The sequence below is a fragment of the Centroberyx affinis genome, unplaced genomic scaffold (genome assembly GCF_046629955.1).
Source record: "Centroberyx affinis isolate AG114_WGS23_722 - 3 ecotype Tasmania unplaced genomic scaffold, CSIRO-AGI_Caff_v1 ptg000645l_1, whole genome shotgun sequence".
NCBI lineage: Eukaryota > Metazoa > Chordata > Actinopteri > Beryciformes > Berycidae > Centroberyx > Centroberyx affinis.
Genome location: NW_027279271.1, coordinates 256,147 through 281,560, shown reverse-complemented (window position 1 = coordinate 281,560; position 25,414 = coordinate 256,147). Strand labels below are relative to the sequence as shown.

Below are 25,414 nucleotides of genomic sequence, written 5' to 3'. Positions count from 1 at the left end.
GAAGATTACTATGACCAGCGGAGGCCAAGGGGCTTCCTTAGACGACCCTTGGCCTATGACCCATATGACCCTTATGGAGAGGACATGGATTACTATGATGATGACGAATGGGAAGATGAATATGGTTACTATGACGATGAGGGTAACTTTTACGATGATGACGAGTTTTACTACAGTGACGAGGAAGTGGATTACTATGGTTACCCTTACGGTTATTACGGTGACGAGTATGATGATTTCTACGACGAAGAAGAGATGGAATATTACTACGGCGATGATGGAATGCTGTATGCAATGGAGGCAGACCCATACGGTTACTATGGTAACGGCATGGATGGGTTCTATGACCCATATGACCCTGAACTGTATGGAGATTACTCTGACCACCAGATGGGTTATAGCTATGGGATGTCAGACCCTTATGGCATGATGTACGCTGGTTATAATGTTGATTCAGGCCTGTATAATGACCCAATGCTGGGATATACAGACCCTGCTGCTATGTATAATCCCTATCAGCAGCCTTTCCCCATGGATGCTGGTCTAGATCCAGCTGAGGCAGGATATCTATATGGACAGGAGCAGCTGTCTTACCCGGTTGTTGACCCTTTTTCAACAGACCAGTTCAGGTTCCCGAGGCCCCAGGTTAGGCTATTTGGGGGAGAAAGATTAGAGGTGGAAACTCTCCCTCCTCCTTCCCCTTATTCTCGTGCCTCCTCCCCCAGTCTGGCCCTCAATGATCTGGATATGATGTCAGATATACAATATGAGCAACCCTTCCCCTTCTATCCTCCAGTGCAACCCCAGTACCACCCTATCATGAACCAACAACAAATTCCCCTTCCTCCCAGACCAGCCCCCTCTCCCACAGCTATGATCATTCAACAGGAACGCTTCTCTCAGCCTACTCACCTTCCTCTCTCTGTCTCCCCCAGTCGCTTCTCCCTCTCTCCCTTCCCACCACAGCCTGCCTCTCCAATGTATCAACCCTTCCTCCCCCAAGAACCCCAGATGTTCCAGATGGGGCAAATGTCACCGATGGGCCCACCAATGCAGCCACAGATGCCCCCACTGATGCACTCACCGATACATTCACCAATGGCCTCCCCAAGGCCAGTGAGACGAATGAGCCCCCACCCTTCTCCACAGCTATCTCTGAGGCCTAGGTCCCCAGCTAGGGCAATGGCCCCTCACTCCCCCCGCCTCCCACCACACCACATGGATCTCCAGCCAGACCCCCACTTTTCCCCTCGCTTACCCAGGAGAGGGCCAACATCCCGGGCCTCAATGGCAGGCAAAAGGCCTCCCTCCCCGCTGGGCAGGCGGAGAGCAGCCAGCCCTCCTGCTTCTCCACAGCTCCCCAGGAGAGGGACATCCGTTAGAGCCCAGCCTTCTCTCCCCAGAGGGAGGAGAGGAGGAGTAAGCAGGGCCCCTTCAACTCGTCGCCCCCGCTCCCCACTAGCTAGTCCCCCAGCTTCGCCCCGTGGGTCATTCAGGAAGAGACCGATCCCCCCTCCCTCCCCAAGACTTTCTTTCAGACAGCAGCCCCCTCCGGATGCAGTGTACCTCCCAGCTACCAGACCCCGTTTGTTTGGAGGTAGAAAACAAGCATCCAAGATGATGCGTCCAACCTCCCCTCCCCTACCCTCAAAACTAAGACGTAGCCCCCCTCTTGCTGACAGACCCCAGTCCCCCCCTAGAGCCTTCCGTCCCCCCTCTCCTCATCGTTCCCCCTCTCCTTCCCCTTCACGTATCACCAGCCGTCCTCTCCCTAGCCGCTCCTCTACTCGTAGGCTCAGAGGTGGTGCTGGAGGTCGAAGTCATGTGCCCATGGGGGCCGTTAAACCGTCCCCTGCTAACCCTTACTTAAAGAGACGCAGCAGACATGGACCCCCTGTTACTCAAAATGTTGCCCCATTCAGGTCCTCTATCCATAGTGGCCCAGGGCCACCCCCAGGCCAGGTGGGAGCTGTAGCTGGACCCCCTATGTTAGCCAGGACAGGGTCCCGGCCTGGAGGGTTCAGGGAGTCCAAGCGATTTGGTACTCAGCAAGGGGGCTTCCACAGACCTATAGGCAGGGGGCAGCCACTGGTCCGCATGCCCAGGAACCAGCCTTCTCTTCCAAGTAGGCAGTCATTCAGAGCACCTCCCTCAATGCCTCCTGTCTCCCCACAGCCTTCTTTGAAACACAGTGGCCCCCTTTCTCCCCAACCATCAGTGCGTAGGCTCCAGAGTAGACCTCCATCTCCACGACCACTGCGGCATACATCACCTCTGCCCTCCCGTGTACCCTCACCCATGCACCATCTCTCCCACCCGCCCTCCCCCTTGCCCCACAGGGCTATGAGTGCCCAGAATCTGGGGATGAGTCCCCACAGTCTGGCGCCAGCTTCTTTTCAACCCCCAATGCCTCACCCCAATCTCCCTCCTGGAACCCTTCCCAGGGCTATGAGTGCCCAGAGTTTGGGGATGACTCCCCAGAGTCTGGGACCAGCGTCTTTTCAACGCCCAATGTCTCACCCCAATCTCCCTGCTGGAAGCCTCTCCAGGGCTATGAGTGCCCAGAATCTGGGGATGAGTCCCCACAGTCTGGCGCCAGCTTCTTTTCAACCCCCAATGCCTCACCCCAATGTCCCTCCTGGAACCCTCCCACCATCTCAGGATATCACCCAGTATGACTACGCAATGATGGAGCCAGCCCCATCCCCATTGCTACAAAACCCTCAGGTTAGAGGTGTTCCTTTTCCCCCTCTCTCTCATCCCTCCTCTCCTTACTCCACCACTGCTTACCCCTCTCCCGTACAGAGGCCCTCCTCCCCCTTTGTACAGCATGAAGTCTACCCCCAAAATCTCCCCCCTCCTCCCCCCTCATCACCTCATCTGGGGAGTGCACTGCAGAATCCTTATCTGCAGAACGCAAGCTGCACCTCCCCTCTGCAGAGAAGTCCCTCCCCCATACCAGGTGGGCAGGTGATGATGTCAGCTGACGGACAGGTGGGCCAGCAGGTGGGCCTGGGTTCCACTCCAGTTCTATCTAATGCTTTGATGCAGAACCCCAGCCTGCGCAGTGCCTCTTTCTCCTCTCCACTACAGCGCAACGCCAACCTCTACACTCCTGTCCTCTCACCTGCCCCCTCTATCCCCTCCTCCCCACACCTGTCCTCTGCCATGCTCACCTCCCAGTTACGGAGCGCTTCCTTTGTCTCACCTCTTCAGCGGCACCTCTCCCCTGTCTCCCCCATCTCTCATACTCCTCCTGTCACCATTCCTCAACAACAAGGAGGCATCAGAGGAGCTTCCCCGCTCCTCTCTGGTGCACTGCGGACCTCTCAAATGCAGGGGGCAAGGTTCAGGCTTCCAAATGGTACTTTGATGATGTCCCAGGGTCCGATTGAGCCTCCAGTGACAGCTTTAGGTGGTGGTGGGACGCTTTCACCCTCCATGCTATCCAATGCCCTGCAGAACCCCAGCCTACGTCAGGCCACCTACCAACTACCTGATGGCTCACTGATCACCAGAACTGAACCTGCTGAGCCTACCTTAGGTCCATCCCCCCTCTCCTCTTCGCCCATGCTGTCCTCTGCCCTGCTCAATCCAAGTTTGAGACAGGCCACATATCGTTTGCCTGATGGCACACTGGTAACCAGCACAGAGCCCACACCTGCACCCTCCCCTTCCTCGCCTATGCTTTCCTCTGCATTGTTAAACCCTAACGTACGTAAAGCTACGTACAGACTGCCAGATGGAACGTTGGTAACAAGAAATGAGCCAGGAGAGGTGGAGCAGTACGGTGAGATTGCAGAATCATCTTTCTCATCACCGATGCTCTCTGGTGCTCTACTAAATGCAGACATGCGTAGGGCATCATACCGGCTCCCTGACGGCTCCTCATTGATGTTTCGGAACCAAACCCAGGCGTCTTCCTCTGCCTCCTCCTCCGGGCCTCTCCTCTCTGGTGCTATGCTAAACACCAGTGTACGTGGTGCCTCCTACAGACTCCCAAACGCATCCCTGCTGAGGCAACCTGGTTCTGCTGAGGCCTCTGATCCACGCTCCCTTGACCTCTCCAACGCTCTCCGAAACCAGAGCCTCCGGTCCGCCACCTACCGCCTACCAGACGGAACTTTGGTGACCCGTCCTCAGCCTGCTGCCGAACCCCGCTCACTGGATCTCTCCAACGCCTTGTCAAGGAACCCAAACCTCCGTGGGGCAAACTACCGTCTACCTGATAGTAACCTCATGAGCCGGTTCGGTGCCCCTAGCACTCCTGAACCCCGCTCGCTTGACCTCTCCAACGCCTTGTCAAGGAACCCAAACCTCCGTGGGGCAAACTACCGTCTCCCCGATAGTAACCTCATGAGCCGCTTCGGTGCCCCTAGCACTCCTGAACCCCGCTCGCTTGACCTCTCCAATGCCTTGTCAAGGAACCCAAACCTCCGTGGGGCAAACTACCGTCTCCCTGACAGTAACCTCATGAGCCGGTTTGGTGCCCCCAGCACTCCTGAACCCCGCTCATTTGACCTCTCCAATGCCTTGTCAAAGAACACAAGCCTCCGTGGGGCAAACTATCGTCTCCCCGATGGTAACCTCATGTCCAGGTTCGGTGCTCCTAGCACTCCTGAACCCCGCTCATTTGACCTCTCCAACGCCTTGTCAAAGAACTCAAGCCTCCGTGGGGCAAACTATCGTCTTCCCGATGGTAACCTCATGTCCAGGTTCGGTGCCCCTAGCACTCCTGGACCCCGCTCGCTTGACCTCTCCAACGCCTTGTCAAAGAACACAAGCCTCCGTGGGGCAAACTATCGTCTTCCCGATGGTAACCTCATGTCCAGGTTCGGTGCCCCTAGCACTCCTGGACCCCGCTCGCTTGACCTCTCCAATGCCTTGTCAAAGAACACAAGCCTCCGTGGGGCAAACTATCGTCTTCCGGATGGTAACCTCATGTCCAGGTTCGGTGCCCCTAGCACTCCTGGACCCCGCTCGCTTGACCTCTCCAATGCCTTGTCAAAGAACCCAAGTCTCCGTGGAGCAAACTACCGTCTCCCTGATGGTAACATCATGACCCGGCTCGGTGCCCCTAGGACCCCCGAACCCCGCTCATTTGACCTGTCCAATGCCCTGCAGAACCCTCACCTCCGAGGGGCCTCTTACCGCCTACCATCCTCATATGCTGTAGTGACGCCCCAAGTCCAGGGATCCGGCCCAGGGCAGCACTGGGCGCAGGGCCCTGGGATAGAAGCCTTCGGTCATGATATGGACATGTGGGGGGGGGAGCTGCTTGATCCCCAGGGCCTGATGAGACAGGAGGGGCAGGAACCAGGACAGTGGATTCTCAGCAGGGAGGGGGAACCACAGGGTCACTGGTATGACAAGGTAAAAGTCCTTGGATTATGTGACAGGTAATGCTGTAACTAGGCATTGTAACTAAGTATATCTTTGGGAACTATAAATTAAGTATTGTGAAATTATGTAATCTTGCATTTATAATCTATTCTATCAAGCTTTGGTTTTAAAAGGGTCGAAACCTGGGGCAGGACTTGGTTTTCAGCAGGGAGGGCTAATCAGAGGGGTGCTATCTTATTAAGGTAACCTGGCAATGTGTACAAGGGTTTTGTGAAAGCAGAAAATATGACTGGAATGAGTTTACAGGGTGGTGAGCACAAGGTCCAGAATAGGGTAAATTGTGTAAAAGATATGGTGAGAGGAGGGAGAACATGAGCTCTGTTAACTGTTGCAGTCAAGATTGAGATAATCCAAAAGAGAGAGAATGGGTGTTTCCATGTGTGAGTGTGTATGTGTGCATGTATTTATGTATGAACCCTTGTGTGTTGGAGTATAATGTGTATTGTACAATACATCCATCATTTCCTCAGCCCTGAGTATGTTTGTATCTATTTTAGATGTACTCAATCCGAAGCCTGCCCACCATGGCTTACCAGGACCAACGAGAGGAAGATGGAGTGGAAGATATGACACAGCTAGAGTAAGTAGCAGAAAGCACATGTGCGCGCACACACACACACACACACACACACAAATTTGCTTAACTCATTATATAATCAGTCTTGTGAACGTCATTTACATTACACATCATTTACATTACATTTTACATTTTAGACAGTAAACTCTTTGCCAGAGCAACTTACAGTGAGTGCAACAGTAAAACGTGGAAAAGAGAGATCCAAGGCACTCCGAAAATTAGTTTAAAAAGCCTTTCTATTTGGCTAGTCATAATTTTAAGTTAAAAAACTGCAGTCTCAGTTAGCAGCCTTGTACACCAACAATAGGGTTTTGAAATTGATATGAACAACCAATGGCAGCCACTGGAGGAGACTTAAAAGGTGAAATTTGGATTTAGTGCAGTGCACTAAGGCTTGAGATTGTTAGCAGTTTGGACAAGAGTCACTGTGGTATTGTCACTGTTGATACGGAGGTCTTGTTGAGTTCTCTAACAGCCTTAAATACCTCTGTCTTTTTGCTTCTGTGTCCAGGGAGATGCATGAAGGGGCTGTCCTGCAAAACCTGAGGCAAAGGTTTGAGAGGGAGCTGATCTATGTAAGTATCTGAGTAGCACTCACAACACACATAGCCACCTTAGGACCGCATTGAGAATTTGTTGACTCTATAAATCTATACAATGAGTTGAATATGAGTGTTTGTATGTGTATTTTACAATTCTGCCTCTCTTTCTCTGTCTCCCTCCCTCTTTCTTTCTATTCCTCACTTTCTTTCAGACATACATAGGTAGTATTCTGGTGTCTGTGAACCCCTACATGATGTACAACATCTATGGGACAGACATGGTGCTGCATTACAAGGGTCACGCTCTGGGAGAGACCCGCCCGTAAGACATCTTCACTCTCTAACTACGATAAGAAATTCAGTTTCACCCATGCATTAATAATCCTGAAAGCCAGGGACAGTTGGAAAGTAACTAGATGAAAGCTAGAAATAACAGCATCAGCATCTTAAAAAACACAACAGAATTATTAACTTTGCGTGATTCAATTTCACAATATGGACTAATGTTTATCACAAAGTATTAGTAATTACATATCGTGTCCTATTTCAACACTCCTCATTTCCTCCAATGAAAGACAACTGATAAAAAGGGTGGAAGGAGTAAAGGAAGGAAGGAAGGAAAGAATGATTGTTGAAGGGAAGGAAGAAAAGAATGGTTGAGTTAAGGTAGGTAGGAAGGGAGGAAGGAAGGAGAGAGGATGAATATTTAGGGCCAAGTGCATTGCTTTCTCTTCTCAAGACTCCTGATAGCCTAATGCAGCTATTTTGTCTCCTGCAGGCATTTGTTTGCCATAGCAAACGCTGCCTATTCCAAAATGATGGATGCCAAACACAACCAGGTCATAATAATCAGGTAAGAGGCAGACTCTCTATAATCTGCTTATTTTCACCAGTGTTTTTCCTCCTCTATAACTTATGGAATCAGTCTCACAACAATAAAATAAGTAAACAGAGTTACTGTCTGAAATTAGTAAGTGCCTCAAAGAACAGGAAACTAGAACCTTTTAAATTCAAAGGTTATTCAGTGTTGCATTTCACTGAATTAATGTGTTTTCAACTGTTACCTTCTGGATAAGTGATCGGTTTGAATGTCACTACAGTCTGACAGGTTATTGACAGGTCTGACAGGTAACTGACTATGGGCTACAGACTTTATTCCCACGGTGGCCATTTTGAACTTATATCACGCTCAGGTTGGGAAACTACCCAGAAGAGCAAGTACAGCCCAGCTCTGCCTGACTTTTGTGTACCAAGATGCACATCATATGTTGGACATTTATAATTTCACAGATTCCCCACTGTAATATGTATTAGAAACGAATGGATCTCAAGAATCTAGCTAGCTACTACAGCCAAGTTAGCTAGCTAGTAACTAACTGCTAGATAGTCCTCACTTACTGTATGTGATGAAGTAATGTTAGTTTTATATATAAGCCAATCTTCCAGGTGGAGTTACTTGGGGTGTGACGAAAGTTCAAAATGGCCACCATGGATAGGCTGCACTGGTCAACTTCACACTTGGTGGCTCCAAGTGGTAGATAACTGTTTCAATTTTTGAACGTTTTAAGGACTTCAGTACCCAGAAATTGCGTAATCTGATGTCAATAAACTTCACGCTCCTCAGACTTAAATTATTTCTTCTTAGTGGTTAGTGGGGTTGCAGATAGTTTTCACAGCAGGTGAAACTATCATTGGTGAATTCAACTTTCCCTGAATGGAATGCTCGCTCGCTGCTGTTTAGGAGGAAATTTTGTACTTGGCTGTGAAGTTTTGTTTTGGCACTTCTTGTGTGCCGAGATGTCCAACCAGTAATCATACTCTACACCTGAATTTAGACAAGTAGAGCAAGTTAGAGGGTCTCAATTACAAGGGATGGGATGCTCTTCACTGTTGCAGCCCCGCTTTGTGATTTGGGCTGAGAAGACGCGTGAATTTTTACATGAAAATGATGTGCAGCCTCGAGATATCCAATCCCGCATCAAATGACATTGTATAATATTCCCATTCGGAGGTTCTGTAATGATTTAACCTTGTTGAACACAGCGTCCATGAAGCATCTTGGATAGTCAGTCAGGTTTCCGTCTCCAGTTGGAATAGTGTTTGTAAATTCATGAGTGTCTGTCTGTAGTCCGCCGGCCAGCCAACTTAACCCAGAACCATCCCTCACTCCTCTCGTGCTCCATCCATCTGTCACAGGCGCCTCGCTGCATGTCAGAACCGATCTCCTGGAGGAGTGCGCACACACACACACACACACACACAGAGATAAGCAAATGCGAAAACACTTGCGTTCACATTATGCAAACATACACATGTACACATATATAACCACACACTTGCGCATAGGCACATACTTTTAGAAACACTCAGAAACATGCATATGAAATACGCACACACACACATACACACACACCTGGAACACTCTAGCCGTATTCGGAAGGAGACACCTGTAAGGAAAGCCCAGCCAGGTCTGGGCCAGGAGCAGATCATGTCTCAGTGGTGTGTCTGTGTCCGAGCATGTGTGTGTGTGTGTGTGTGTGTGAGTGTGTGTGTGTGTGTCTGTGCGTGCACATGCACTCTTGTGTATCAATTGTGTAATTGTGTTTGTGTGTGCATTTGTGTCTCTGAGTGTCTGTGAAACTGTTTGTGTGTTTGAGTGTGTGTGTGTGTGTGTGTGTGTGTGTGTGTGTGTGTGCGTGTGTGTGTGCGTGCGTGTGCATGTTGAGGGGTAACTGAGGGCTGGTGTTCGGTGACCAGTAATGGCCCGGTTTTTGGCTAACCAGACCATCAGTTGAAACCTTATGCTGGAATGTGGTCAAGGTGCCAATGTCCCTAAACACACACACACACACACACACACCTCTGCCCCCCTTTGGCCAGCAGACATAATGGTGGTATTTAGGGTTAAGCTGTTGGCAGTGGTGAGGGGTTCGTGCGGAGTAAAGTATATGTGTGTGTGCGTGCGTGCGTGTGTGTGTGTGTGTGTGAGTGAGAGCGTTTCAGATGGTTTAACGGAAAAGTGGAATCAAAGCCTTACCTAATGCAAGATTAGCCCAGTCTCACATAGACAGTCAATTAAGTCAATGATTCCACAAGCACCAAGCTGGGGAGCTGAGAAGGATCAAATAATGTCTGTCGTAAGTGATCAATAAAAGCCTTCTGGAGTGGGGCTCACAGTGCGGATAATGTTCACACTTCGGCCTTAATTAGCTAACAGTTTGCCATCAGAATAGCTGGATTACCCAGTGCTTTGATCACGTAGGGCATGGGTTGTAATATATTTTCAGCATGGCAGCCAAACTGAATAAGTTAGTCCTGCCTTTTGGAACCAGGATCATTAAAGCATACTAGTACCTTTGCTGTGAGGGGACCAGAAAGAAGCAGGTGCATAAACTGTTATGGGCCTCCATTGTTTCAGAAACACTTGGATATGTTTGTATTTGTTCTATTATTTCATGGATTGATCAGGATGGGACATTAACCCTAACCACTATAGCCAAATGCTAGTAAATTTTGACTGTGGCTGGTAAGCTTGTTGACTCTACCAGCTGCTTTGACAGGTAATCAACCATCATGTGGAAATTTTCTATTCTAAAAATCAATTTTGGGTTTGTAGGAGTTTTGGATTCCACCCAGCCACTATGGCTGCTGGGCTAAAGAAATATTAGCTTTGTGCCTGGGATTGACCGTATAGATCAGGGGTACTCAAATACAAATCTTAAAGGTCCACAAAGAAAATTTTCAATTAGACAAAGGTCCGTTTATTAAGGTCAGTCAAGCTTTTAACGAATTATAATTAAATTATTAAATTAATAATATAAAATTAAATATAAAATATATATAATATAAAATTAAATTATATAAAATATATAAAATTAAATTAAATAAAATATAAAATTACATGTTAAATTAAATTAAATTAAAGCTACAAATCACCATTTCCCCATTATCCCCATCCCCCAAACCCGGTTCACACACCCAGCCACCAAAGGTGAATCAAACCATCCTAAGAATCAAAGTCCAAATAAGTCCAGAACTATTGTACATTGTGTCAAACACTGTTGCTTAATGAGAGAAGTGGCACCTTTGGTCTGCTGCCAAGACTTTGAACTTTGGCACAAAAGGTGTGATGACCAGGCAGAGACACTGATGCAAGTGTTCATGGGTGAGTCGGCTGCGGTACTCGTTCTTCACCGTGTTCATTGTTGAGAATGCAGACTCACTGCTGTAGGCTGGCCACCTTTGAACACGCCATTTTAGATTGATTCACGTTCCAAATCTAGGCTAGTAGCTAACTGCTGACGAAACGAGCTGCGCTGTCAACTTCATTACACCGGTCTTTGTTCTCTTCTCTTGTAAAAATAAAGTTTGAAAAAAAAAGTGTGGCTCTACAGTATGACGTCGCGTCCGCGACCCACCGCTGTCATGGAGATGACGGGACGCTGAATGTGATTGGACCAAACCAAAGCAGAGTAGACGTCCTCACACAGACAGTGGAGCAGTCAGGCAGTCAGAGCGCTGCTTGCAGTGGAGAAAGCGGAGAATTTTGACTCGTTGCGTTGCGGCGAAGTCTCGCAGATAATACAAATAATACATATGAAAAGTATAATTTGCTCAGAGTCCGGAGACAGTTGTGGTTCGGTCCGGATCCGGACCGGAGTCCGGACTTTGAGGATGACTGGTATAGATAGTCTGCAAAAGTAATGGAAAGGTCATGTGAAATCGTCTCTTTTTATGCTTTTGTTGAATGTGCAACAAAAGCATAGACTATCAGCTACTGGTTCTCACAATTTGCTTGCATATTAAAACATGCAAAAGAAATGTCATATTGATGGGGGCTATCCTGTTTGTGTGTTACTGTGTTTCAGTGGGGAGAGTGGATCTGGGAAAACAGAGGCCACCAAACTGGTCCTTCGCTACCTTGCAGCAATACACCACAAACAAAATGTCGCCCAACAGGTACACACACACACACATACATACACATGTGCTGCCATGCACAAACTAGTGCTCACAGGAATGGATGTATACTTGCAAATGTACACGCTTACACACATACAAATGTGTCTATTGTAGATCGTTTGAACAATGACTAATGCCTCTGTATTTCTGTCTGTGTATCTCTGGTGGCTCTCCCTGGGTACAGATTGAGGTAGTGGGGCTCCCTGCATGACTTGTGCTTTACATTTTACAACTCATCTTCATATGGCCATAAGAATTGCCGTGTTTTGCTGTGGTGTGTGACAATACTCATCAGAGTTTTTCATTTTTCTGCCTTGCTATATTAACTGTCATCACATCCCTTAGATCATCTGGACGACCAGGGTCCAGGGCAACTAATGTTGTGTCATAAATGGGCATTTGACTAAAGTTGGAATTTTGACACAGAAAAGACTCCTTTAAGTCCTTAAAGTCACAATGAAATGAAAAATAACATACACCTATATATATATATATATATATATATATATATATATTAACATATTCCCATTACTGCTGTACCAGTAGGCGTACATACAAATTCCAACCAATAATAATTTTGATCAATCCCGCCGATCCACTCCCATCAAATAAAACTGCCTTTCTCTCCCTAACTGATCTCCCATTGGTTTACACTTTTGAATGATCCCTCCCTGTCCCGCCCCAACATCCTGTTTCAACAGGATATACATCAAATTAAGGAAGCAAGATGCTCTCAAAATGCTGTTTCATTGTGACTTTAATATTTCAAGCTAGTGTTAAATTGTTTTTGCCATAAGCAAAATGTAAAACACACAGAACAATCTTAATATTTAAGCTTACAGACCTGCATTTAAAGACTCTTCAAACAACGGTGGTAAAAAGGCTTATGTCAAAAAAAGTTACATTTTAACATCAGCTTGGGACAATGTTTTCCCATCCTGGTTAGATATTGGTGAGACAATTAATAGACTCACTCTGGCTTGAAGTTTTCAACTGCTTGTGAGGGTTTGTTTTTTGTTTCGCTAACCCATTTCCATTTCATATCTGTCACTGAGCTGATAATTATTGTTGATTAATTGTACGTTTGAATGCTCTGTAGATTCTTGAGGCAGCGCCTCTCCTGGAATCTTTTGGAAATGCCAAAACTGTACGGAATGATAATTCCAGTCGCTTCGGGAAATACATAGAGGTCTTTCTGGAGTAGTGAGTATGAAATAAATACAGAAAGGTGTTGGTCTCTTTTCCCATCTCGCTTCTATCATCTTCTTTTCTATAATTTTACTCTCTTTTGTGTTTACACTCTCTCTGCTCTCTCTCTATCCAGTGATGTGATCTGTGGTGCCATAACCTCTCAGTATCTACTAGAGAAGTCCCGTATCGTCTTCCAGGTAACATACACACCCACACACACACACACACTTCGAACACACTGAGGAACGCTCCTATGTTTTTATGTACTGCACTGCCTTTTTGTTTTTATAGATATTGTCTGTGTTTCATCTCCAGGGTAAAAATGAGAGGAAATACCATTTACACTTTATATCTTTTACTGTTATAGATATATATATGGGTGTGTTGATGTATATGTGTGTTTCCCCTTGTAGGCCAAAGATGAGAGGAACTATCATATCTTCTATGAGATGCTGGCAGGTCTTTCCTCGCAGCAGAAACAGGCCTTCTATCTTCAAGGGGCTGAAACCTACTATTACCTCAACCAGGTAGAGGATCAGTGCAACACAATGGAAATATCCTCCACCACATCTTTAGGAGTTACTTTAACACTAGTAGATCTTATTTCTACGGTGGCCATTTTTTTCACACTCAAGGTGGGAAACTCTACTTGGAAGAGCGAGTACAACCCAGCTCTGTCCTACCAAAATTGTACCAAAATGTGTAAGATATCCCACTGAAAAACGTATGAGAAATTAATGGATATCAACAATTGAGGAATATAGGTTCACATTTTAAGGTAGGCTAATATATTTGGCCCACTAGCTAGCTATTGGAATCTAGCCTAGATAGCATGTATTAGGTTTGTTTAAAAAAAATGGTAATGTGATTGCTAAAACTGTAGGAGTCAAAGGGAAAGCCCTAAAAATCACTCCAAAAAAGTAAGTTGTGAGAATGACTTTTCAGGCCACTCATATTGCGATGCAGATCACATTAGGATATTACACTTCACCTGTCCTAACCACTGCACTCTTTCTCTCTTACCATGCAGGGAGGGAACTGTGGGATAACAGGGAAGAATGACGCAGAGGACTTCCTGCGTCTGCAGGCTGCCATGGAGATCCTCCACTTCACCTCTGATGACCAGTCAGCCATCTATAGAGTTCTCTCTTCCATACTGCACCTGGGCAACGTCTACTTTCAGAGATATGAGGTAACGTTACCTCTGTTATGATTCTTTCTCTTTTTATCTTTTAGCATCTTTCATCTTTCCTAACACAAACCTTTTAGTACAAGCTCCTTAACTCACCCTCTGTCTTGCTTTCTCATCCTTTCTCTCTCTCTCTCTCTCTCTCTCTCTCTCTCTCTCTCTCGGTGCTGTACTACAGGCTGATGGCCAGGAGGTGGCATCAGTAGTGAGTGCTCAGGAGATCAGAGTGGTGGCAGAGCTGCTGCAGATCTCACCAGAGGGACTACAGAAATCCATCACCTTCAAAGTCACAGTCAGTATCAACTGTGTGTGTGTGTGTGTGTGAATACTTTGTTTCTGCACAGGTAAATTTCTCTGTCATGTCATCATTCACTCTCCATACATTTATAGCCAGGTGTGACCTCAAGTCAACCTAAAGGTAACAGGCAGGTAATAGGGCAATGTGCCAACTCTCTCGCTCTCTCTCTCTCTCTCTCTCACACACACACACACACATATATGCTGATGTTACAAGCTACTGTATCGCCTTCAGTGTCGTTTGCCTCGACACAAAAGAGACCCAGCGGTTGATCCCCACACAGAGAGTGAGAGAAAGAAAGGGAGAGAGAGGGAGAGGTGTTCTTGTCTCTCTGCCTGGCTCCCTCTGGTGGACGCTGTAGGGACCTTCACTAGCCAGGCTGGCTGTGTCCCTATGCCACCCCGAACTTGCACTGCCTTAAAGGAATACACCAAGTTTTTGGGAGATTGGCCAACTCATCCATTAAGTGAGGAGAGCATAAACTCTGAAATCATCCATGTGTCCCTGGTAGATTGTTCGCTCTGATGCTCCATGCTAACTGTTTAGCATGCACTGTGTTGAGTGATTGTAGGTGACTATCATTGTATCAAAAGTGAGAAAATGACAACTTGGAGCAGCCCCAAATCTAAAAGGTAAGTAATCTCAAATGACAGGTGGGCAAGTCCGGCAGTTTTGTGTGGGAGAATGATAAAATTTACATGGAATATGATACAAAAATAGCATACTGTTTTGAACTTCCAGGGACTACTTTTCCTGTTTCTATAGGAAGTGAAGGTGATGGGCGATGGGAGAGCTAAAATCACAAGAATCACTGCAGTGGATGAATACATGGTTACTCACCTAAAATAGTTCCAAAACTAAACCTGGAGAAAACGCTACCAACTTTTTATTACTAAAAGGTCTGTCCTCTTACTTTGGATAATGCTAGTGGCTTACTATCACTCAACATTGTTTATGCTAAAATGTTTTGTATTGAGCAATGATCTACAGGGGACACATGGATGATTTTGGTGTCTAGATTCACGTCACTTAAAAGGAAAGTTGACCAAAGGACCGATCTCCTAACAACTTGGTGTATTTGTTGAACTCAAAGTCTTATAATATGAAAAAACTGCAACATGCTTCTTCTTCCCAACAATGGAAGCAAGGTGTTGCTTAATCCGCCTTGACACCTCTTCCATTCCGGTTTAGACATCGGCCTGTCAGTACAGTGTCTCGGATTTCAGTTACCTGTTCCTGTATGTGTCAAGTGTCTCACTGCTAACCTGTGACCTCATTCATTCATTATGATTTGAAAGACAAATCTCAAATCTGACCTCATGTAGAGCCGAGTCGACCCGCTGCGTGACACTTGATGAATCCACATCCTGATTCTGTTTCTCTGCGGTAACAGAATCGCCTTATAAAACAATCACAGGTGACATTATAAGGTATCACGTTAATTACTAATAATGTAACTACATATGTGACTGTAATAAGTCGGCTTTCCTACATCGGTTAGTTGGGCATATCACGTACTGTGTTACACTGTTACATGCACATACACAGACACACACACACAAACAAGCAGGCAGACTGGAAATACATACTAGGGATGGGACAATATATCGAAATTCAGCAATTCGCAATAGACCTTTTTCACAGCAGCCATTTTGACGTGTCATAGCATGGTAAACACAGGTGTAACTAATAACATTAATGATGGTTCCATTTCATTTAAGTGTTCCAGTGCCAGGGCCATCATTAATGTTATTAGTTACACCTGTGTTTACCCTGCTATGACACGTCAAAATGGCTGCTGTGAAAAAGGTCTATACAGAAATGTGACAGATAAGCAATGGGGCAGAAAAATGAATGGTGATATTAGCTCCAGCTATTCTGCTGTAGTACTCACAAATGAGACGCTTGACCATCACAATTTCACAAGCTCTCCATCCAAATTATATTATCTGCACTTTGTAATGACATTTTTACATTGTTGTTTACATTCTAGCAAGCCAATGCCATTGCCAGAAAGATTTGTGCAGACTTTATTGTCATTGAACTTTTATTTATTGCATCGTATCGTGGTTGTATCGAATTGTGAAGCCCATATTGCATATGGAATCGTATCGTGATACAAGCATATCATCCCAACCCTAATACATACACACATACACAGGCATACATACACACACACACACACACTCACATACATAGTGCTTACACACTTGCTAGAGAAATATGTTATTCTGGCAGGGAGGGCATCCCTTGACCCCTTTTGTTTACAGTCTGGTGTAGTGGATCGTTTAGCCTCTCATGAATAGCAGCACGCAGCAGTAGCAAGCACACTAGCCTCAGGGATGTGACCTTTTACTTTGTTTTTGTTTGCATTTCAATTTTTATGCTTCCAGCTGCTATGCATCGCTATCTTTTCTTGCCCTCAGGGATATAACTCATTAGTGTAATGTTTTCAAGAGTTAAGGTTTGGACACACAATTGCTAATAGAAATTCATGTTTTCTTGCCCCACCTTCATTATTACCTCCGCCAAGGAGGTTATGTTTTCGGTGCCATTTGTTTGTTTGTCTGTTTGTTTGTCTGTTAGTAGGATTATGGAAAAACTACTGGCCCGATTGTCACGAAATTTCATGGAAGGGTGTAGCATGGGCCAAGGAAGAACCCATTAAATTTTGGAGCGGATCCGGATCCGACTCACAAACAAGCAATAATAGCACGAACCTTGGCGGAGGTCTGCGCTCTCCGAGTGCCCTTCTAGTTTCCATTATGATTTCCATGTGATTTTGTGTCCTGATGTCCGTCGCCACCAGGCTTTTTCCTTTTATCTTGATCCATCCCATTAGCTGACACAGCTGCAGACTGGGAACTTTAATAACCACCACCAGTAAGCACTTAAAAAAACAGTTGTAGATAACATCACTGCGTACTGTAGTCTCCAACAGCATGGCTCGTCCTTCTCCATTTACTGGCTTCTCTTTGTCTCTTTGTCTTTGTCTTGGTCTCCTTTATTAAATCAGTAGAGGAGATGCCGCTCTCACATCCACACAAAATGAATGAATCCTTGAGTTGTGCTCCTTTGCTTCAGGCAGAGTCTCCTGGTGGTATGTGAGGAGGCGTCGTCGTTAACGGGGCGCTTGTCTAGAGAGGGAATTCCATTCGATTTACAAAAAATATTGCAAGGGTGATGAGACAGAAACCTCCCGGAACTGACTATAACCTCCCTTGCATCATTATAACATTATACTCATCGATAGCTATGGCACACGTTGGTCCTGACCTTTTCTGAGTAGGAAGACTATCCTTCAATTCCCCATGACAGCAAACATCCACTCTGCTGAAGTGTCCTTGAGCGAGAATCCCTTCCAGCTCCAGGGGCGCTGGTTTGTAGCTGAGCCTGACCTTTGACCTCCCTGTTGAGGGGGGCAAGCAAAACAGGAATTTTCCCTGCAGGAATCGATGGAGTATCACAAAAACAAACAACAAACAAACCAAAATCCTGGCTGCATTAATCCTTTCTAGCTGCAGGACGTCCTGATGGCCCAGAGGGGTCAGGTATATTGAGATGTGTGGGATGTATTGACAATGTTGCAGGTTTTAATCCAATCCAGGTTGTAGTTTGTCATCCTCTGTATTTCCCATCTCTCTTGTCACTCCATCTACTACATAGCAGCTAAAGAAACAACAAAAATGCCATAAAAATCATCCTTTTTGCAGTTGCTCCTACCTCTCCTCTTCTCATTTCTTATCCATCCACATTCTTCTATGGATCCCATTCTGATTGTGTAATATCCTGTGTTCCTGAGTAGAAGAAGCAGATTCCAGCTGTCCTGACAGTGTTGTGATGCTTCTGTCAAGGAATGAGGGTGATGACAGAGAGAAAGAGACAGAGAGGGAGAGGGAGAGAGAAGGGAGGAATACATTTAAAGTGCATCTAATCATGGCACGCCTTATGTCTGTCACGTACGCACATACATATACACTAAGCAAGGCCCTTTTGTATAATTGAGTTTCTAATTAGAGAGGTGGCTCCTATGGTTCCTATGTAACAGGAGAAGTAGTGCCCAGTCATTTCCTCTTACTGGAAGAGGTGTGTGTGTGCATGTGTGTGTGTGTGTGTGTGTTTGATGATCTAGTGCATTTGGTGAAGAGAAGGGCTCAAGTCGCAAAGCATTCTTTATCTGATCGGACCCTAAGACCCAGACACTTGCGTCAATGAATACAAGAGTAGAAGAAGAAAGGGAAGGGGGAGAGGGTAGGAAGGCAGGAGAGAAGGAAAGGAGGAGACGAGAGAGGGGGGAGGGATTAGTAAAGGAAAAGAAGTGAGGAAGACAAAAGAAAGGCATTATACTTAGGTTTGTCATATACAATTTGACACTTTTATCCAAGCCGCCCATCAGTACCGTAAGTGTATATATTTTCCCAATGGGATTTGAACTCCTCACCTTGGCAGTGTTGGTGCCATGCTCTTCCCATTGAAGACACAGGATCGCTTTAATTCCTTTAACACTTTAATTGGAGTGTAACAGAATATGTGGTAATGAGCTGCGATTATGCAAGTATCACACATACTGTACCTGAGCTGGAGTGTTAGCTTGCAAGGAAGAAGTGAAAAGGTCAAATTGTCTCAAGGATGCACAGTTGTAGCTGACTTTGTGATGGAGAGACTTTTTGTCTGTTTGTCACCAGTAACAGGTTGGGTTCCTACAAAATAAGAGTACGACATCATGTTAATTTCAAACCAGGTGGAAGAACAAGACTCACCATCTTGGGGCTGAATAGAATAGGAATAATAACGTTATTTGCTCTACAGAATCACTACAATAGACAACAAAAGATAGCAGAAATAGCAAAACAAAAAGCAATTAAACAACTGAATAGAAATTTAAGATCCGGATCGGAGGAGGAGAGGGAGAGAGACCTCTAGGATCGAGAATAAAAGAGTTACATAACTTGTAAAATATGAAATAAAACATAAAACCAGAGGGACAAAACAGGACATCATGCAAAAACCTGTACACAAAGGTACGTTTTGAAGAGAGATTTAAAAGATGATACTAATTTTGGCTAGCCTTAGTTTCTCTGGGCAGGGTGTTCCTAAGCCTAGGCACCCGGATGGCGAAATCTTTAACCCTTGCTCTATAGAAAGTGTCTTGTGACATAGTGATCAATGCAAATGGTGCTGGTATTGTTTAACCCGCCCTGCTCTCCACAGGAGACGATGAGAGAGAAGATCTACACCCCACTGACTGTGGAAAGTGCTGTTGATGCCAGGTGAGAGACAACTACAATACCCAACATGCACTGCGAGTTTTTTGTTGTTTTCATATGTTATTCCTATTAAAAATGTGTTTGTGTACATTCACCGGTGTTTCTCATAGATAGAAATGGAACATCTGGGTATTTGTTGGTTACAGTTAACTCTCTTTCTGCCTGTTAACATTACAAAATTATTAATTCTTACCATCTTCTTACCGTTTGTTGACAGTGAAGGCAGCCAATTATGTAACAGTTGACATGGCTGACATCATGATAGGCTAAGAAAAATGCAAGGTGTTTACATTTGGCTTATAATTTGGAGGAGGGGGACAAGTGCGTACCCCACTAGTGTGCTTTTCCCACTTAGCCCCACCTCCTCTTCACTGCTCCTCTTCCTCTTCACTGTATCAATAGCCAGAAAGAGACTTTGTCCTGCTCCTTAACCTGTGATGACACGCAGAGAATGTATAACAATAATAAATGTGAGCTGTGACATGGAGAGGTATTCATTTTCAATTCAATGTTTTCAGTTCCTCTCCTATCGCTCTCATTTTTCCAATCCTCTATCCTTCTTCCTATCCCACATTCTGTCTGTCAATACATGTAAAACTGCCATCCAGAGATGCTGTTGCCAAGATCCTGTACTCGCTGCTCTTCCACTGGTTAACAGAGAGGATCAACGCCCAGGTTTACCCCAGCCAACACACCCTCTCCATCTCCATACTGGACATTTACGGATTTGAGGTAAAGATCCACAGCCGATAACGTAACTTTTGGAGCAGTGAGCGAAAATCCTATCATCCTGGCACCTGTCTCTCCAGTGCCGTATCACTGCTTTCTTGTATTACACAGTAGAGAGAGACTCCAGAATAATCACTCTTCAGAGATGAAGATGAGACATAAAGAATCACCAGCTATGTGTGTGTGTGTGTGTGTGTGTGTGTGTGTGTGCGTGCGTGCGTGGGAACAACAGGATCTGGCCTTCAACAGCTTTGAGCAGCTTTGCATCAATTATGCAAACGAGTACCTGCAGTTCTTCTTCAACAGGATCGTGTTCAGGGAAGAACAGGTGAGTCGGCGCCATACCTACGGACACGTGCACACACGTGCGCGCGCACACACACGCACACTTCACTGTTACATTACATTGTATTGTACTTTATTCCCATACAGGAGGAGTACAGCAGGGAACAGATCCCCTGGCAGGACATCCTATTCAGCGACAACCAGCCCTGCATCGACCTCATCGCCGCTAAGCCTCATGGGATACTGAGGATCCTGGATGACCAGAGCTGTTTCCCTCAGGTGGGGAAGGGAGAGGGGAGACCTACACATGCACACATGCACACACGTGCTTTACACACACAGATTAAAGTGTAATTTAGACTCTGCATAGTCCCTGAATGGAGTTTGGCCATTGTTGATCGATAGGTTGTTGCTTTGTTGCCAGGCAACAGACCACACTTTCCTCCAAAAGTGTCACTATCACCATGGCAGCAACCCACTGTACGAGAAGCCAAAGATGCCCCTCCCAGAGTTCACCATCAAGCACTTTGCTGGCCGGGTCACCTACCAGGTACGCAGCTGCTGATTGGCTGATTGCTTGGATTTTATTTGCACCACGGGTACCTCAAAGCTTATTATGCTAAATTTACATTGCATTTACAAAGCTAAGTCTTTTCATTTCGCAAAGAAGCCGGAAGAGAAGGAATCCTCTACTGCTCCGTGGAAGGTTTTCCATTTATTTGTGATGTTGATGCTGCTTTGAAATCCTCAGGTCTACAAGTTCCTGGATAAGAACTACGACCAGGTCCGACAGGATGTTCTGGACCTGTTCATCCAGAGCAAGAACAAGGTGAGAGGAGAGCAGCATCTGTAGACAAACATATAGACAGAAGGCCATGTTACCCTTGAAGATAATCTAATCATCTAATAACCTCACTGCATCTTTAATGTTGTGTATTGCATCATAAGAAATCACTGTGTGTATACATGTGCATGTGAACCTGTGTGTGTGTGTGTGTGTGTGTGTGTGTGTGTGTGTGTGTGTGTGTCCAGATGGTGTCAAACCTCTTCCTGGTTCACGCAGAGGTCATGGGTCAGCAGAGGGGGGGTCACGTGAGGAAGAGCAGCACCGTCACCAGAAGATACCAAGCTCCCACCGTCAGCACCAAGTTCCAGCTGTCCCTACTGGAGCTGGTGGAGAAGATGGAGAGGTGAGGAGAGAGAGAGAGAGACAGAGAGACAGAGAGACAGAGAGAGAGAGAGATGGATGAGAACAAAACAGAAAGAACAGAAATTATTTTGTTCCATATTGAGATATCCACCATTTCAAAAACGTGACACAAAAACGTTATGGTACTTAACTTAAGAATATGTAACTTAGGTGCTGGGTTGACAAAATTACAGACCAGTTCCTCCATATTTTTGAGATAATGAATGATGAATGTCAGAAATGGATTTATTTCCAAGATGGATGTTTAGCATATTGAAAATAAATTCTTCAGTTAGAAGTTTGAATTTGAAAGAAAGAAAGAAAGAAAGAAAGAAAGAAAGGCAGAGGATAGATGCTGACAATACATTTTTTCATCAATTTTATTAATTTATCTTCTTCTCTTTCAGGTGTAACCCTTTTTTTGTTCGCTGTATTAAGCCAAACAACAACAAGGTAGGTGGTCACACAACCTATTATTCTCTAGATGACACTGATCTGTATGTATGTATGTTTTCAATCTGTTTACATGTACGTTTGTGTGTGTAGGAACCAGGTGTGTTTGAGAGTGAACTGGTCAGCGGCCAGCTGCGACACTCTGGTGTCTTGGAGACCATTAGGATCCGCAGAGAGGGATATCCTGTCCGGCTGCCATTCGACGTCTTCCTGTTCAGGTAACACACACACTTCCGCATGCATGTGTAATGCAAGTGTTAATCAGTGGCCATTGGCAGGCGCTTCGCGTCCGGTGCTTACCTTTGGCCTGGCTCGAACCGTGAACCCTCTGTTCACCAGCATCACGTAACCACAGCGGTTAAATACACTCTGTCTTATCCACGCTTGCTGAATGAGAAGGATCTAATGATGAAGCAGGGGGATTTAAAGTTAGGAGGGAGTTTACACAGAAGGAACCATATCACCAGGTGTTACACACACACAGCACACGCACATATTGATAGCATACATATTATCAGGATCCAGAGGGATAGAGATCCTATTATTCCTATTATTCTGCCATTCCCTGCCCTTCCTGCTCTGCTAACACTGGTTTTTATAAAGAAGAACTTCTCAACACTGGAAAATTCACAGCCACATTATTAATATTAAATCCATCCATATCTATTGATTGCAGTGTATGCTTTTATAATCCTGTGTTTCTGTACTATACCAGAAGTGATCAAATGTTAAAGTTATAATCTGTGACATTTTCATGTAAATAAATGTTAATTTTGCTACTTTTTGTTAATTGATATAACACTACAGTGGTTCAACCTATAGTGAGTTCATGAAAGCTTTTACTTTTGCTGTTCTAAACACCCAGTGTTGAGTAGGTTTTACCTGGGAAAAATCCTCTGCTGCACAGGATGTGATGTATCTTATGTTTCCAGCAGCAGCAACAGTGGTTTGTTTGTACTGAATAGAAGAATAACTGGGTAGTTAGCATGAGCAGTGATAGCCACCATGGCTGAACAGACAAAGAAAAGAGAAACTCAAACTGCATCAACAGAAACATCAAGGAGAAAGACGTCACAGTACTGGACACACTGGAATCACTTGGAAGTGCAGTGCAGAAACACCACAGCAATGACAGCTTAGCACCGAAGATGGCGCCAAAACCCAAAAATACATCCAAGGATCTTGTGGAATATTCATCTCTAATAGCTCTTATGTTTAAACGTACAGTATCCGGATGCTTGTGTGTGTGTGTGTGTGTGTTATCGGCAGGTATAAGTCCCTGGTGGGGTTACAGGAGCTTCCGGCACCAAATGGAGAGAACTGTGTGATATTGTTGAGCAAACTGTGTCCACTCAGACCAGGAGCCTTCGCTGTCGGAGTCACCAAGGTGAGATTCTCCTCTGCCTGTTTCATCACACTTATCTTTTCACAAATGAAAGTAAACCAGCAATACAGCAAGTAAATTGTGGTGTTGTGGTGTTGAGTGAGAATTGGGTTGTGGGTGAGTTTGGCTGTATCTCCAATTTTTGACCTCCTGTATGTGTGTGTGTGTGTGTGTGTGCGTGTGGATGGCAGCTGTTTCTGAAGGAGGACATCTACCAGCTGCTGGAGTGTAAGCGGGAGCGCTCCCGTCACCTCGCTGCCCTCACCCTGCAGCGCTACACCCGCATGTACTTCGTCCGGTCACGCTTCCTGGCGTTCCGATGGAAGATCGTCGGGCTGCAGGCGCAGTGTCGAGGCTTCCTCACCAGGTATGACATCAGTACGCGAGTATGGCCTGTGTCTCACCTTTTAACCGATTTGTAATGGAAGAGTTTAGCTGGAAAACGATATCTACCTGAATCTACTGAAAAAATGTGACACCTACTCTTACAAGATGATTGATTGGCAGACAAATTATACTATATAATTGTATTATGTATTATTATACTTACACATGATGGTGCTTTTTAAAGGACAGTGGGTACCTTCTCTCTAATTGTTGAATGATAAAGTTAAGGTGATGATTTCTTCCCCACAAAATGAATATACCTAGCGTTTTGAAATGAAACTCTTCACTTGTACTAGCATGCATCAGCACCATTAGATAGTATTGAGGTAGTTTTGTGTGTTGCCAAAGCATATTATAATAGTCCAGGATAAAATAAGGTACTATACAGATGAATAAGGTACAATAAAGGATAGGCATATTCAGTAATTATCTCTATCTTTTTAGGCAGAACATAGATAAACTAGAATTTTCTTAGGGAATGGTATTATTATTAGAATTAAACGTGTTAACAGCAAGTTGAAGTCTATATAGCTGACAACCCCATCTCTCTGTCCTCTAGGAAGCGCTATGTGAGGATGAGGGAGAGCCTGGTCCGGTTCCGCTCTCTCGTCCACATGTACATCAACCGCAAGAGATACATCAAGGTACATCGAAACTGCTTCAAAAAGGAGGATGTTTTCTATTCTTTCATATTTTGACTTAAGTAAGGGGATACAACCCACTTTCATGCCTACGGAAATCACTCATTGTGTATGCTGTACTGTAGAAAATATTCAGCTACATCAAAAAATTGCACAATTTTGGTCTTAGTGTCCTAGATTTGGTCCTAGTACTTTGTCATTTCTATGGTTCTGCAGTGAACTCATGAGGAAAATGTTCAGTATGTGGTTGCTGTGATCTGTTTGCAGCTCAGGCTAGAAGGCCGGAGGAGGATTGAGGCGGAGAAGAGGAGGAGAGAGATGGTAAGAAGCGAACTTGTAGGGATTTACAAGGTCCCAGCCGGTATAGGTTGGTACTGAGCTTTGAAGGGAAACTTTTTGACGGATAGATGGACGGATGTAATTGACTTTGCAGAACAAATAAAAGCAGTAATGGCTTCCCACGCCCTTCTCTTCTAGGAGCTGACCAAGAGGGAGGTGGTTAATGTCACACACCTGCCGATCCCTGCAGAGCTGGGGGCCTTGCTGCAGGCAGCAGGAGGTGTGTAATGACTGTGTGTGTCTGTGTGTGTGTGTGTGTTATGTTATACAATGGTAGTTTCAGCAAAGCCACTTTCCAACAATGCTGATCATTCTCCTTATATTATTATGTACGCCACCTTGATGGAATCCATTAGACCCTTGAGCACTCTCGACTGTGATCATGGGGACTTGTATGCTGCTGATGCTATCAGCTTCACTTCATACCTACAGTAGGCATATTGACATTGTACCCATGATCCCAGCAAAAACTGTCCTGTCATGCATTATTGCTACAATAAGTTCACGATTTCCAAGGGGCATTTGATGGACATGTCGCAGGGCAGCATTTGCAGCGTATTCACCCTCAAAAATATAGT

At 45.3% G+C, this 25,414-nt stretch overlaps 1 protein-coding gene across 1 annotated transcript in view; it reads left to right on the top strand.

Annotated features, from left to right (window-relative positions):
- Nucleotides 1-5,900: 5,900 nt before the first annotated feature.
- Nucleotides 5,901-25,414, top strand: part of myo15aa (myosin XVAa) — a 41,418-nt gene continuing 21,904 nt past the window's right edge. Inside the window, exons 1-25 of the mRNA XM_071518926.1 lie at nucleotides 5,901-5,983; nucleotides 6,492-6,555; nucleotides 6,735-6,844; nucleotides 7,301-7,375; nucleotides 11,391-11,481; nucleotides 11,669-11,674; nucleotides 12,584-12,687; nucleotides 12,809-12,872; nucleotides 13,089-13,202; nucleotides 13,706-13,867; nucleotides 14,043-14,156; nucleotides 19,374-19,432; nucleotides 20,038-20,161; nucleotides 20,391-20,486; nucleotides 20,591-20,722; nucleotides 20,868-20,993; nucleotides 21,195-21,272; nucleotides 21,476-21,633; nucleotides 22,040-22,085; nucleotides 22,179-22,303; nucleotides 23,355-23,472; nucleotides 23,661-23,836; nucleotides 24,416-24,500; nucleotides 24,765-24,818; nucleotides 24,975-25,056. Of these exons, the coding sequence (XP_071375027.1) occupies nucleotides 5,901-5,983; nucleotides 6,492-6,555; nucleotides 6,735-6,844; nucleotides 7,301-7,375; nucleotides 11,391-11,481; nucleotides 11,669-11,674; nucleotides 12,584-12,687; nucleotides 12,809-12,872; nucleotides 13,089-13,202; nucleotides 13,706-13,867; nucleotides 14,043-14,156; nucleotides 19,374-19,432; nucleotides 20,038-20,161; nucleotides 20,391-20,486; nucleotides 20,591-20,722; nucleotides 20,868-20,993; nucleotides 21,195-21,272; nucleotides 21,476-21,633; nucleotides 22,040-22,085; nucleotides 22,179-22,303; nucleotides 23,355-23,472; nucleotides 23,661-23,836; nucleotides 24,416-24,500; nucleotides 24,765-24,818; nucleotides 24,975-25,056 (2,446 nt within the window). The remainder of the gene's footprint in view (nucleotides 5,984-6,491; nucleotides 6,556-6,734; nucleotides 6,845-7,300; nucleotides 7,376-11,390; nucleotides 11,482-11,668; nucleotides 11,675-12,583; nucleotides 12,688-12,808; nucleotides 12,873-13,088; nucleotides 13,203-13,705; nucleotides 13,868-14,042; nucleotides 14,157-19,373; nucleotides 19,433-20,037; nucleotides 20,162-20,390; nucleotides 20,487-20,590; nucleotides 20,723-20,867; nucleotides 20,994-21,194; nucleotides 21,273-21,475; nucleotides 21,634-22,039; nucleotides 22,086-22,178; nucleotides 22,304-23,354; nucleotides 23,473-23,660; nucleotides 23,837-24,415; nucleotides 24,501-24,764; nucleotides 24,819-24,974; nucleotides 25,057-25,414) is intronic.